This window comes from Tenrec ecaudatus, chromosome 6, assembly GCF_050624435.1.
Source record: "Tenrec ecaudatus isolate mTenEca1 chromosome 6, mTenEca1.hap1, whole genome shotgun sequence".
Taxonomy (NCBI): domain Eukaryota; kingdom Metazoa; phylum Chordata; class Mammalia; order Afrosoricida; family Tenrecidae; genus Tenrec; species Tenrec ecaudatus.
This window is the reverse complement of record NC_134535.1, coordinates 13780811-13794339: the sequence shown is the minus strand read 5'-3', so window position 1 is coordinate 13794339 and position 13529 is coordinate 13780811. Positions and strand designations below refer to the sequence as shown.

Here is a 13529-nt window from a genome sequence, read left to right as displayed (position 1 = left end):
TGAGTCAGCAGCCCAACGACAACACAATCTTAGAGGGGTGGGGGTGTGTGTGAATGAGCATCCTCACTGTTCAGGCAAGGTGGTGGAGGCACAGAGATCAGATGTGTTAGCCCAAGGTCACACCACTCACAAGCAAGAAGCAAGCCTGGAACTGAAAAGCCAAACGCTATGGCTTGATTGACAAGACCCCACTCGAATACCACCCGGCACCAGCGGCCTGGTCTGCTCCAGCCTTGCCTCTCCCCCTTCCTGTGGGTCTCTGCAATGGGCTGCCTGCCCTTCAGCCAGGCTCATGTCTTCTTCTGCTCTGCGCATCTCTCCCTTCACCTTGCGCCTCCTCAGGGAAGCCTTCCCTGATTAGCTGTACTCCTGGTATAGCTTGAAGTGTGTCCTCTACCTGCCCCCAGCCTCCCCTCAACAGATGCATCAAAAGTCCCCAACTTTTGTCCATGTGAACATGACCTTGTTTGAAAATAGGGCCTGGGAAGGGTACTGTGGAGTCCCCTTGGACTAGGATCAGCCCTGATCCGAAGTGACTGCTTGTCCTTAAAGGAAGAGGACAGACTCGGAGGAGAATGGCCGTGACGACAGAGGCAGCTCCAGAGGGCGGCGAATGAGCCAAGGATTGCTGGGAGCCACCAGGAGCTGGAAGAGAGATGTGAGGAGGCTCCTCTCTCAGAATGACTCCCCGCTGGGGACGTGGGGCTTCCAGAACTGCGAGGCAGTGAAGTTCTGTGCTTTAAAGCCAACGACTTTGTTGTTCCTGGGGTTTTGCTTTGTTTTGGTCATGGGAGCAGTAGGATACGAGGACGCTCCTGATGTTCAAACATCACCTTCTCGCTCCTTGGGGGAACTCAACACAGCTGCCATTTATATACATTGGACTGGGGTCTGCCTCTCCCACTAGATTCTAAGGTCCCAGAGGGTAGCAACCCTGAAAGATGCTGCTCCCCAGTGTGGGCCCTGCCCCTGTCCCGGCGCCAGCACTCATGAAAGATTTCCCAGGTTAGGTGGGGATTTTGAAGAAGGGGAGGGGCTGCTCCAGCCATGGCTCTACACGAGCGTGGAAACCCAAGATGCTTATTGGGAGATGAGTTTGGGGCCAAATACATCAGGAACTAAGAGGAGCCATTGAACTTTTGATTCCTTTAAAAAATATTACCTCTATCAGCCTGAGTAACCACTTTCTTCTCAGCCCTGGTTGGAAGCGACCGTGCATGGACCTTTTCCCCGCAGAGCTCTGTGCTCCATGTGCCAGAAGAAGTGGGAGCAGGGAGACAGAGTTGGGGTGCGGTCAGAATCTATTCAGGGTACGTTCACCCACAGCCCTGCCTTCCTGGCAGGCACCCACTCCCTCCCTTTGCTTCCTTTGCTGCTGGCCCTGGTGCTGGCCCTCCCACCCCCCGGTCAGTGTGGAGTTTGTTATTTTTCAGAACGTCATCCAACGCTGCTTCTTGTCCTTGCTGCTCACAGTGCATCATTCACGAAGCGTCACCCATTAGGCTAGGAAGGATCCCCCACTTCTGAGAACCCCTCAGATATTGGTCAGGGTTCATTGGGTCACTGGGCCTCAAAGGTGGGCTGGCATCTTGCACTGGTTTTGCTGGTGAACAGAAGAGCCAGACAGCCCTGCCCCCAGGAGCTGACCACGCACAAGGAGAGGAGCCCAAAGGAGTCAGTTTTCCAGGACGCTAGAAGGGAGTAAGCTAGTGTTGAAGGAGAAGGAGAAGAGGGTAATTAGAGAGGACTTTGGGGAAGGAGTTGTGGATGAAATTTTCTAATATGGGGGTCAGGGGAGACCTCCGGAAGATGATCAACATCTAAGTACTTAAGCTTCTGCCAGGAGTCAAGAGAGTTTATTTCTCCTTTCTACCAGAAAGGGAACTGAGGAGCAGAGAGGTTTCGTGGCTTGCCTCACCCACTCCCCTCACCCCCCGCCAATCACACAGCTCATAAGACTGCCAGGCTTGAAGTAACCCTAGGTTTGTGTGATCACGGGAGCCTGAGTTTCATCGGAAGACTTCCCTGAGCCGTCGCTGACACCTGCTATTCTGTGGGGTGGGGGTTGGGGGTCCAAAAGTCACAAGCCCACAGGGGATGGAGAGTTGGCATGGGAGACCCTTCAGCATGGAAAGGGGAAAGTGAAGAGGCCCTTGAAGGCTTAGTCTGAGATTCGGTGTTAGAAGTTGGGGTTGCTCATCCCGGCCCTCAGCCTCAGGAAGCCAGCCTTTGGGAGGGAGGAGATGCTCAGGAAAGAGGGGTTGCTACCCTACGGGGGTGGCAGGCTGGCTGGGTAGGTGGGTCAGACATCCATGGAGATGGGGAAGCTGGCATGGAGGCAGAATAGAACTTGGCCCTCAGGGGGAGGGGGTGGTGGTGGTGTTGAGGTCCTCAGCAGACCATCATGGTCCCAAGGCCCCATACAAAGACTGCCGAGTATGATCAGGAACACAGGGGGTGGAGGGAGGGACTCGAAGAGGCAGCCCCACGAGTCACAAGAGGTCTAGAATCAAGGTCTGGAGCAGCCACTGCTACCCGAGTGACCTTGGCAGGCCTGGCAGGCCTCTGAACCTACCTCTTCATCATGGCAGAGGCCATGGCAGGGATTTGCCATGCATCCCCTGGTGACGAGAGTAGACTTGGGCAACCACATGAGAGGTGGGCACAGGCCAAGACATGCTAGGTGGGTCTGACGCTCCGGGAGCCCTTTGGGAAAGGCTCTCTGGGGGAGGTCTGGTAGAGAGAATGTACAAAAGCGAAGTTCACACTGAACTGCCATACGCTTTCAAAGAGGTGGAAGAAAGTCCCAGCTGTGTGTACCAGGTCATCCTCCCTCTACCCCCCACCCCCACCACGAATAATCTGCTTCACTCTGGCCCATGGTGTGCTGGGCAGTGATAGACTCCTCTTGGTGTTGCCTTCTTGGATCATCATGAATTCATGACTCACTATTATTCTTGTCAAAAAGAAGTTCCGGGAAGAACAAACAAATCATTCCGACTTCCTCACCTCCTTCCCTCCCTCTCCCCGGTCCCCTCCCCTCCCCTCCCTCACTCTTGGTGATCACATGCCGTCCCCGACACCGGCATTCACATCAGTAGCTTTCAGGGTGCCCAGAGCCATCCATTAATTCATGAAAATGTCTGCGGCACCTATTGTATACAGGCACCTAGAGGAAGTCAAAGTACCTTGGGGCTGGGAGTTGGGGCAGAACAAGGACACAGCGTGCAGGCCCCTGAGTAAGTTCCGTGTTCACCCCCATCCTCAGGTGAGGGGATCCAACCTATATTTTCCTTCTCTGGAAGGAGGGAGCCACCCCTGGTCTGGGCCTGGCCCACTCTGCCACCTGACAGGTGGGTCTACCGCCTTGGGGTGGCGAACTTGGAACAGAGAACGAGGGGATGTGGTGAGCCTTTCTGGCTGCCAGAGAGCAAGGGTGACTGGCTGCATCCCGTCCCCGGGAGCAAGAAGCTTGTCGAGGGGGAGTGAGGAGAAGCCATGGAGGGGGGAGGCATCCCAGCTTCAGCAGAGGGAAGGCAAGAGCCCCGGGCAGAGAGAGACTGCTCTGGGGTCTGTGCCCCACAGCAAGGCCAGCCTCTCCCCAAAGGCTGGAGAGAGCCTGGAGCAGCGAAGAGGGCTGGATTCTGGCTCATCTGCGGGCTGCAATTCCTCCAGGGAGAGTCCCTGAACACCCGCACAGGGAAGGGCCATGGGGTGGTTGGGTTGAGGCAAGAGAAAGGAGTCACACCCCAAACTGCCACCATCTCGCTGCTCCTGGGGACCAGGATCCGTGGCGGGGGTGGGACACAACAGGGGTGATTATTCAGAGCATCAAGGCCCTGTGCCTGCCTGTGGCCACAGAGGGGGGCAGGCTGAGAACAAGCCGATGGAGGTCTTCTTGCAGATGTTACTCAACCCTTCCCTGAAGGACCAATGCGTCTCTCCGTTCACAGGCTCTTAGCACCGCATGTTTGAAAAGTTCAAGAACTTCGACCCTGTCTCCACCCCTGCCCCCACCTCCCAAATCCCATTACAGAATCCAGCCCTGCCAGGGAGTTCAAGTCCACACGCGGACACTGCCCCCTTTGTATGCTGTGAAGCATTAGGGGCAGAAGCAGAGGTTTCCTCTTGGCCTTCTGGCCCCTGTGCTTGGGGCTTCCCCTAACAGGTGGCTGTATCCCTTCTGTCTCTTCAGCTCACCTGTTTTCAAAGGGGGCCACAGAGGCAAGATCTTTCCAATGCTGATTTCACCAGGAGGTAAATGAAAGAAAAATAAAATAATATCCAGAGGACACCCCCCAACCCCCCCCCCCAAAAAAAAGTCCTAACAAGAAGCAGAGAGCCCAGCGAGATCAGAAGAAGATGGCCTGGGCTTTATCCGGAGTGATTAGCAGCGTCTTGGAAAGGAGATTAAAAATCTGTTCACAACTTCTCAGGTCTGAGCAGGAAGACACAACAAATAAAGAGGTGACGGGCTGTGGGGGAAAGGATCTCCCCACCCCACCCACCCCTACTCTTTGGAAAGTCCGGTGGATCACAGAAACCCCAGGTGGTGGTAAGCAGAAGTCCTGGCAGTGGGGTTTCTGCCAGGGCCAACCTAATTTTGATGCTCAAAAGAGCAAACATATAAATGCCCCATGGGAGCCTTTGCCAACCTTGGGAAAGCGTCGGCTCTGGGGAGATAAGGGGTTGAAAATCTCCCAGCTGCTTCCTAAGTGGACGAGACCGTGCTTCCAAAGGTCTGAAAGAGGCGTTGAAACCCAAGGCCAGCTGAGACAGGACCCTGGAGTAGCCACCCTGCCTGCCAAGACCTTGGTGACAAGTGGATAGGGGGGCAAAAACCAGGGCGGGGCCTGGTGCAGACCTCTGCCCACTTGCCTGGACCCTCTCCCTGGGGAGGGGGCAGCACCAGGCCACATCCAGGGCTTCTGTGTGCACTGCAGGACCCCCGGCAAGTGTTGCGATCCTAACCTTTTCCAGATGATTCGGGGTGGGTGGGGGTGGAGGGAGAGTCGCGGCTTGGAGAGAAAGTTAAAAGGGGATGGGATGTACGCTTGGGGATGTGTACCCCAAACAGATGGCGTTTGGGTGAAAATCCTTAGGCTTTTGAATGCACAAGAAATCCAAAGCTCCCTCCAGCCCTCTCGTCTCCTGGGAGCTAGAACATGTCTTAACAAATTTGCAAACGAAATACCCTCCCACCACACAAAATGGAACACTCCCCCCCACCACACTAAAGCATATTTATACCACACAGACACTGCCCGTAAGTTCTGGGCATATGGCCCCCTCTAAAGAATGCCCCGTCTTTGCTCCATTACTGACATGGCTCTATCCATCTTACTAAAAGCCAAGGGAGGCAAATAGCTACGAGGATGATTTCCCTCAAGTAACCCTCATTCACTTGGCTTTTCTTTGCTTTCGGAATAAAAGTCTGTCATAAATGTTTAATTAAATGGAAGTCTTTCCACTGTTAATGACTAGCCGCATAAAAGGCTCTTCATTTTTTTAAAAGGAGGGTGTGTGTGTGTGTGTGTGTGTGTGTGTGTGTGTGTGTTTTCACGTGCGGGTTTTAAAACAGTCCCAATTAATTTCCTGCTCCCAAGTCCCTGGCCTGGCTGGGAAAGAGCATATGAGATTCCGCCTGGTGCTTCGCTGCAGAATAAGCTGAAGGCAGAGGGTGGGAGGGAGTCAGGGTACCCAATACAGTATGCGTCAAACAGACCATTGCTCAATGAAGTCACTTAGCTATTCAAGGCATGCTCAGCCGTCACTCAACCGTTTGCACCAAGAATGTGGGGGGGGGGGGACGGGCGCAGGATCCGTGCTCTTTCCCCAGACACAACCATTTCCCAGTGGGCGCCTCTGGATCCGTTTGGGGGTTCCAATTCAGAGGCCTGAACCCTTTCGGATCCCTTTCTCTCGCTGCTGCTGCTCCAGCTCCAGGTCTCCCCCCACCCCACCCCCAGCATCACCATCCCATGTTGAGCTTAGCAAACAATCCTGCAGTGCTCCCCCCACCCCGCTTCTCTCTACCCTCCCCCCATGTTGCCTCAAACGGCCTCCAGTATTGGTTCATATCAGAAGCAAAATACATAAGCCATTCTTCCCACCCAGAAACATGTCACCAGGCAGGGCTTTCTATGGGTGGCTGTGGCCTGTACACCCAGGAAGAGAAGCCCCTTCCCATGGAGACCCTCGGGTTCAGGTCTGTTGCTGAATGCAGGTTGTATGACCCATAGGAGGACTCCCCCCCCATCTGTGCTTATTAACATGCCCCAGAAACACACGCCTTCATCCATACCCCTATCTCCCAGCTTTTACCCCGGGGGGGTGGGGGGGAGTCCTTAGCCTCCAAGACATGGACATGCACACACTCCCCAACAGACCTAGAAAATCAAGGCAAGTTGCTGACGCCCCCTGTCCCCACTGCTCCGCCTCCAGCCTCCCCAAGCCCTGGCCTCCCCCCTCCCAGGCCTGCCGGCCTGCCTGCACAACATCTGATGCCCAGTAGTCTGCAATGCTGACCCTACTTGCTTTTGGGGAACAGACATGTCACTGTGTGAGTGGCTTGCTTCTCAGCCTAACCTGCCCGTGAATCGCTGTTTATTTGAACTTGAGCTTGTTTTCTGCGAGAGACGCCTGTATTTTTAGCCGCTGTACACGTTCAAACACACACATACACACACGCCGCCCGCCACCTCCAGTGATCCAGGGCGGCTCATAGACATTACGAAATGCTCTTGAACTCAGCTTGAGCTCCTGGAATAATTAGGATTTACCAAATAAGGATTCTTAGAAATAACAGGGTAAAACACATTTTTTTAAGGGAGTTGTTTTTTTTTTTTTTTTTGCAGATCATGATGCCTCTGGGACGTTTGGAGAGGAAGAGCAAGAGGAAAGGGGGAAGCGAGAGTCTTTTTTGGGGGGTGGGGGAATCTTCATTTTGAAGAGAGGAGCAGTGTGGAAGGAAGCAATTACTCCCTCCCCCCACCACCCCCACCCTTCCACAAAGGGCAATGTTCAACCAAACGGCAAATCCTAATGATTCCAAAGCAGACAGCATACATTTGACTTCCAGAAGAAGTCTCTCCTTATTTTTACCACCACAAAGATGATTCCAATGAAGAGGTCTGGGGAAGGGGGTGGGGTGGAGGAGGGAGGGAAGGAGGGAGGGGGAGAGTATGGTTTTGGCTTCTTGATTTCCTTTCCTCCGAAATTAACCCAAGCAACCTTGCTCAGTAGCAGGCGTGGAGTCAGAAAATGGTGGAATGTAAGAGGAATTATTTGGAGGAGGGTGGGAAGGGGGAGTGCGGAGGGGAGGGGAGGGGAGTCAAATACCTTCTAGACAGCAGGTCCTCCATAAGCCCGAGTGGGTCATCACTTCCTCGTTCTTCTTGCTAGTTTCATTCTCACTGATACCTCTAGTCTTGCAAACCCCTCTGGAGTAGAGCCAATAGTCGGTCCCCACCGCGATGGTCATCAGGCTGAAGGCGGCGAAAGCACCCACGGTGGTTAAAAGCATTTGAACGCCTCGATCAAAGAACCCCATAATTCTTCATTATATAAACACCCAGCCGACTTCTGGCTCTCTCTCGAGAGTGAGTGTGTGTGTGTGTATGAGGGTGCGAGTAAGAAAGCAAAAATAAAAATAAAAATAACCCCACTACTAAGAGAATGGTGTGTGTGTGTGTGTGTGTGTGTGTGTGTGTGTGTGTGTAGTCGAGACTATGGAGAGATATAAAAACAGGGAGTAAGAAAGCTCACGGCCAAGAGTGTAAATTATAAAGATCACCGGGGAGAAAGAGGCTTGCCTTTTTTTGAGAGCAGAAACTGTTCCAGTGGCGGTGGTGGTGGTGTTTTTGTTTTGTTTTGTTTTTGTTTGGTTTGGCTTGGTTTAGTTTAGTTTGGTGTGTTCAAAAAGAAAAGGAAAGAAAGGGAAAAAGCAAGAAACAAAAAATAAAAAGACACCCCCCACCCCCCCAGTTGAGCTGCTTTAATCTCTTTTCCTAAAATTCCGGTCTCCAGTTTCCATAGGGGACGGCTAATTTGGAGAGAGCTTCCACCTTGGACCAGGGAGCAGCCGCAGCATCCTCAACACCAGCGCGCATGGTCGCGACCCAGAGAGTTAGAGACTGTCAGCGCCAAGTAGCCACCTTCCGTCTTCGTTCCGAGCTCTGCGGCCTGCGCCATGAAAATCCTTGGCTTCCCCAGTTCGCTTCCTTGGGGGGCGGCGGGGGCGGGGGGCGGTCTCCGGCGGGCGCCTGCGTTTCAGACCAGACTCCCCAGTATTCTGTAAGCCCTCGTTCGCAGCGGAACAGGTGCAGGGGTCTCGCCCTCCATGGCTGTGCCCGGCAGTGGCGGCGGCAGGGCGGGCAGGCGCGGCGGCGGCGGCGGCGGCGGCGGCGGCGCGGGGGGAGTGTTGGTGAAGTGGGGGAGGGCGGGGGTTTCTCCCGGAGAATCGAGGCGGGCTTCCCTCCCCCTCTCTGCAAAGCTCCTGGAAACGAGCGAGCCGGCGTCTTGCTGCAGGCTGGGCCGCCCGCCTGCCCCCGCCCCACGCCCTGCCGGCTCGGCCCCCGGCGGAGGCGCTGCCACCTACTGCATTACCGGGTGGTGCTGAACCGGACAGCTCCCTGCGCCGCCCGCGCGCGCGCGCCGCGCCGCTCCCCGGCGGCCTGCCAGGCGGGGGGCGCCGGCCCGAGTCCTCCCTCCGCTGGGGGCCGCGAGGCCAGCGCCGGGCGGGGGCTGCCTTCCCTCGCTTTCCCCGGCTGCCGATCCCGAGGCGGGCGGGCGAGCGCGCTCCCGGGCCCCCGGAGCTCGGAGGCAGGCGTAGCTAGAGATAGCTCCGCTCCCTTTCCCTCTCCCTCTCCTCTTCCCTCCCCCCTTGGCGCTTCTTCCAGCTCAGCCTCCTTCTCGTTCCATCGCTACGTGCCCAGCGCTCCAAATACAACCCTCCTATCACAGGCAGACGGGCAGTAAACTTCAACCAGCCGCTCTCCCCTGCCTGGAAGGCGGTGGGAATGTAACCTGGATGGGTAATTACACACACACACACCGGGGTGCGAGCGGGGCGGAGGGGCAGCGGGGAGGCGATGCTCTCTGCGTTTTCGGAATACTCCTTTTTCACTTTGTTGTTCCGGGGCGCGCGGGTGGGGTGGTGGTGGTGTTTCTTTGGCACGTTGGTTGGCGGGGTCTCTGTCAGGGTGTTTCCCTCCTCTCTTGGTTGCTCTCTCTCTCTCTCTGGCTAACAGGGGGTGGGGGTGAGGGGTGCACCGCCCTGCCTGATTCTGTAGTTTTCCGTGAAACCCCAAAGCTTGCTCCAAACAGCAGACATTTTGGGCAGAGGGTTCAGTGGTGCGGGTGCACAGGATGAGCAGTGGTGATCGTCTGTCTCAAGGAGAAACGTGTTTGCAGGGGAAGTGCGCGGAAGGAGAGCCCGTCTAAGTTTCTCCTGCACGGTATAAACTGTGCTGGAAAAGACGGACATCTCCCTGCTGTGCACCTCCAAGCCCACCCCCAGCCTCCCCTCCCCCTCAACAGTCTGTCGGGGTGAATCAGTGTCCCTCCCCCACCCCTGGTTTCTCAGGGGTGACTTTTTCTTCATGTACCCCTAATCCATTTCATCATGTGTGAGAGCATGAGGGGTGAGCAGTAGGTGTGCTATTAAAACATTTTGGGGGGGGAGTGTGTCTGATGGGTCAGTGGGGAGATTTAGGAGTGTTTCAATCCCACCCTTTCTTCTCTGCCCCTCCCTTTTTGTCTGGAGAGCCACGTGCCTGGCGATTCTTTGGAGCGCTGGGGATGTCAAAGACGACAGGCTTTAAACCAGACTTTCCTTCCGTGTAAAGCTCCGTGTCTAACTTCCCCTCCTGGGCGAAGGGCCGGTTGGTCTGCAGGCGCAGCCAGTGCATCCTGTGAGCCTTCCATCAGGCCGGTTTCTGCAGTCAGTAGCTGGCTTCTCTTCTCCACCCTCCAGCCCCAATCCCGGGAGGGAAGGTCTTCTAAGGAGACAGGGGTGAGGCCCAGAGAGCAGACGCAAGATGCTAGCCGCCTCTCTCTACGAGGGATGTTTGCAGTGCAGCGCGGGCCATGTTTGCAGAATGGAATTTCTCCCCTTTGGTTTCTTGTCCGGAGAGGACAGGGATAAGGAGGAGGGTGGGGAGGGCCTTGATCTGCTAGCCCCCCTTCAGCAGGGAACAGAGGAGCAGCCACTGTCCGTGGTTCAGTGGATGCTTGCCTGCCTCTGTCCTGGAGTGTGTGTGGGGGGAGGGGGGCCGGCAGGGGGAGGGGGCAGGTACTGAGGCCTTTTAGAACCTCTGAATAAGGTCGACCGAGAAAGAATCGATGCCTTTGAATCACGGTGGTGGCAGAGGAGACGGACTCTACCGTGGACTGCCAGAAGAATGAACGAATGTGTCTGGGAAGATGTAGCATCAGAACACTTCTTAGAAGAGAGGACGGCAACACACGGGCTTCTATCCTTTGGGCACGTTATCTATCAAGAGAGATCTAGCCCTGGGGAAGGACAGTGTGCTTGGTCAAGTCTAAGGTCGGTGACCAAGAGGGAGGCCGTGCTGGGGAGGAGCTGGGGATTGGCCCCGTGGCTGCAGTGCTGGGCTCCAGTGCTGCACAGACGGGGAGGCTGGTGCCGGGTGGGCAGTGCTTTGCCGTGTTTGAACATTGGGTTGCTGTGAGTTGAAACCAATTTGAAGGCACCATGAGAACAAGAGGTATCTGGCGAGGGGGGTGGGGGGCATAAAGCTTGGGTGTAGGTATAGTTCTATGTCCCCCTGCTTCCTCCCGTCACCCTGGCTGCCTCTGACCTTTCCCAGAACCCTCTTCTGACTGGAGATCATAGCCTTGCTCCTCACCCCTCTGCCCCTTTGGACCAGCCCTTGAAACTTTGACTCTAGAAGAAACAAGGCCCAGAGCTCCCGGAGCTTCTTGCCCACAGGAGTTGCTAGCATCTAAGCTGCTGACAGCGGATGCAGCTGTAGCAACATTATGATTAATCTTCTGGCCAGATAATCATTGAGAAAGGGAACAGGGGATGTGGGCCGGGGGGGGGGGGAGGGTGTCATCGGGTGAAGGTGACAGTTTTTAGACTGCCAGCAGAGAGGGAACAGAGACGTCAGGAGGCAGGCCAGCCTGGGCCAGTCTGGTTCTGCTGTGGCTAACCCCACTGCTCGGAACAAGTCACCTTCCGCGAGCCTCAGGCTCAGCATCTGTGAAATGGGCCCACTCGTAGATGCCCCACATCTCCAAAGTCATGCCACAGTCCTTCCCTGCGTTGCATCGGCTGCCATACAGTTCAGGGCCCTGTCATCGCACATTTCTGTCGCACGCACCTTCGTATGTGTCTGTGCTGTCTCCCTGCAGTGGCGCTCACATTGCCCGCAATGTGACAGACATTGCCCACTCGCAGTGACCCGGCAGGACAGGGCAGAACTGCCCTTGTGAGTGTCCAAATCTATAATGCTTTCTGGGAGGAGGACGTGTCATCTTTCTCTCAAGGAGCAGTTTTGAACTCCTGACCTTGAGGTTAGCAGCCGGATGCATAACCACCACGCACGCCACCAGGGTTGTTCACTGTCCCTGATGAACAAGGGCCGAATGATCATAATAAGAAAACTGTCACCGTTGATTCTGCCTCAGCAAACCTACAGGACAGAGTGGGATGCTCCACAGGTGCTTCCAATGCTGGAAGCAATGACAGTTAGGCCACCACACCTTTCTCTCCCGGAGTGACTGAGGTGTCAGGGCGACAGACCGTTTGGTTGGCAGCCCACAGCACCGAACCCGCTGTGCCACTCGGGCTCCTGGGATAGTTATAAACCAAAGGCAAAGCCAAATAACCACCACTCACAACAAGCAGCAATTCAAGCCCGTAGTCACTGAACTCATTGCAACTATGTAGGACAGAGTAGAACTGTCCCCACTGAAGGTCCAAGTCTGTACTTCTTTCTGGAAGGAGAGCTGGGGCCACAGTTGTAAAGCACTCATTGACCAACTGCCAAGTTGGTGGTTCGAACCCACCAGCTGCTCCAGGGGAGAAAAATGAGGTAGTCTGTTTCTGTAGAGATTTTCAGCCTTGGAAACCACATGGGGCAATTCTGCTCATATTGAGTTGGGATTCAACAATAGGTTGGTTTTTATAGAAGCAGACAGCCTCGTCTTTCTCCCATGGAGCGGCTGGTGGGTTCGAACCACCAATCTTTGGGTTAGCCATCAAGTGCTTTAAGCAGGGCATCATCAAGGCTACTGAATAATCCCTGCAAAAGCAAAAACCCAAACCCACTGCCTTTTGGCCCATGCCAACTCACAGTGGCCCCCTATGGAGGGCTTCCAAGAATGAGTAGACCACCTCGTTTTTCTCCTGAGGAGCAGCTGGTGGGTTTGAACTGCCGACCTTGCAGTCTGATGCTTACAGCAACAGTCAACAGTGCCACCAACTTTCCTATGGAATGATTGCACAAAACCAAACTCACTGCCACTGAGTCGATCCCGAGTCATAGCCACCCAAGTAGAATTGTCCCTGTGGGTCTTCGAGGCCGTACTTTGTGGGAACAACCAGTCTCATCTTTGTCCCTTGAAGCGGCTGCTGGTGAGTTTGAACTGCTGGCCTTTTGGTGGGTAACAACACTCATGAATTCCCTACACCACTAGGGCTCCTCACAGAATGATTATTCACGAACAAACAAACAAAACCCTACCAGCATTAGGTTGCATCTGACTTATAGTGACCCTATATAGGGTTTCCAAGATTGTGAATCTATATGGGCACAGACAGCCTCATCTGTCTCCCGTGGAGCAGCTGGTGGGTTTGAACTGCCAACCTAGGGTTAGCCATCCAGTGTTTCCTGACAGCCCCGCTCGATGATCATAGAGAGGATTCAAGGACGTCGGAGGAGGTGATGTGCCAGTCACGTCATAGATGCTCAATAGGTAGAGGATTTCTCCTCCTGCCTTGGCCTGCCCACCTGGTCTCCATCTTTTTCTCCTTACAAGTCTTGTACCACTGTCCTCGCCCCTTCCTAACCTCGCCCCCTCCTTAGATTCCTTCTACCTGGGGAGAGCTGGCTCCGCACAAGCCCTGCTGAGATGTCTCTGTGCACAAGGGCAGTAGCGGCTGAATGGATGTGCTCGGGAAAGTTGCTTTGTGTGCCCGCGGTTCGTTACAGGGGAAGAGCTTAGAGGAAATTAGCTGAAATGCCACGGGCCTATTTTGAGCTCCTTCTTTGATGGAGTGGAAATAACATGGGATTTGGGAGCAGCAGACCTGGCCTTGAAGCACACGGCTGCCATTTGCTCGGTGTTTGACCTTGGGCAGGCACTTCTCCTCTGTGGACTCTGCGTCCTCCTCTGCCCAGGGAACCGTGGGTGAGAGCCTTACAATGTGGCTGCCAGGCTCATACGGCAGTGATGGTGGACAACCGGACTATGCCCCGTGCACTGATCCACAAGAAAGCCTCTGGCCGTCCTGCCAGGGAGGCCCGCCCTCATCGCATGTCCCAGGTTAGCGAGTGAGC

The 13529-nt window shown here is 55.1% G+C and overlaps 1 protein-coding gene across 1 annotated transcript in view; it reads right to left on the bottom strand.

Annotated features, from left to right (window-relative positions):
• The window catches only part of CACNG2 (calcium voltage-gated channel auxiliary subunit gamma 2), a 140795-nt gene extending 133243 nt beyond the window's left edge, over positions 1–7552 (bottom strand). The window contains exon 1 of the mRNA XM_075552690.1: positions 7342–7552. Within this exon, the coding sequence (XP_075408805.1) occupies positions 7342–7552 (211 nt within the window). The remainder of the gene's footprint in view (positions 1–7341) is intronic.
• Between the last annotated feature and the right edge of the window lie 5977 nt (positions 7553–13529).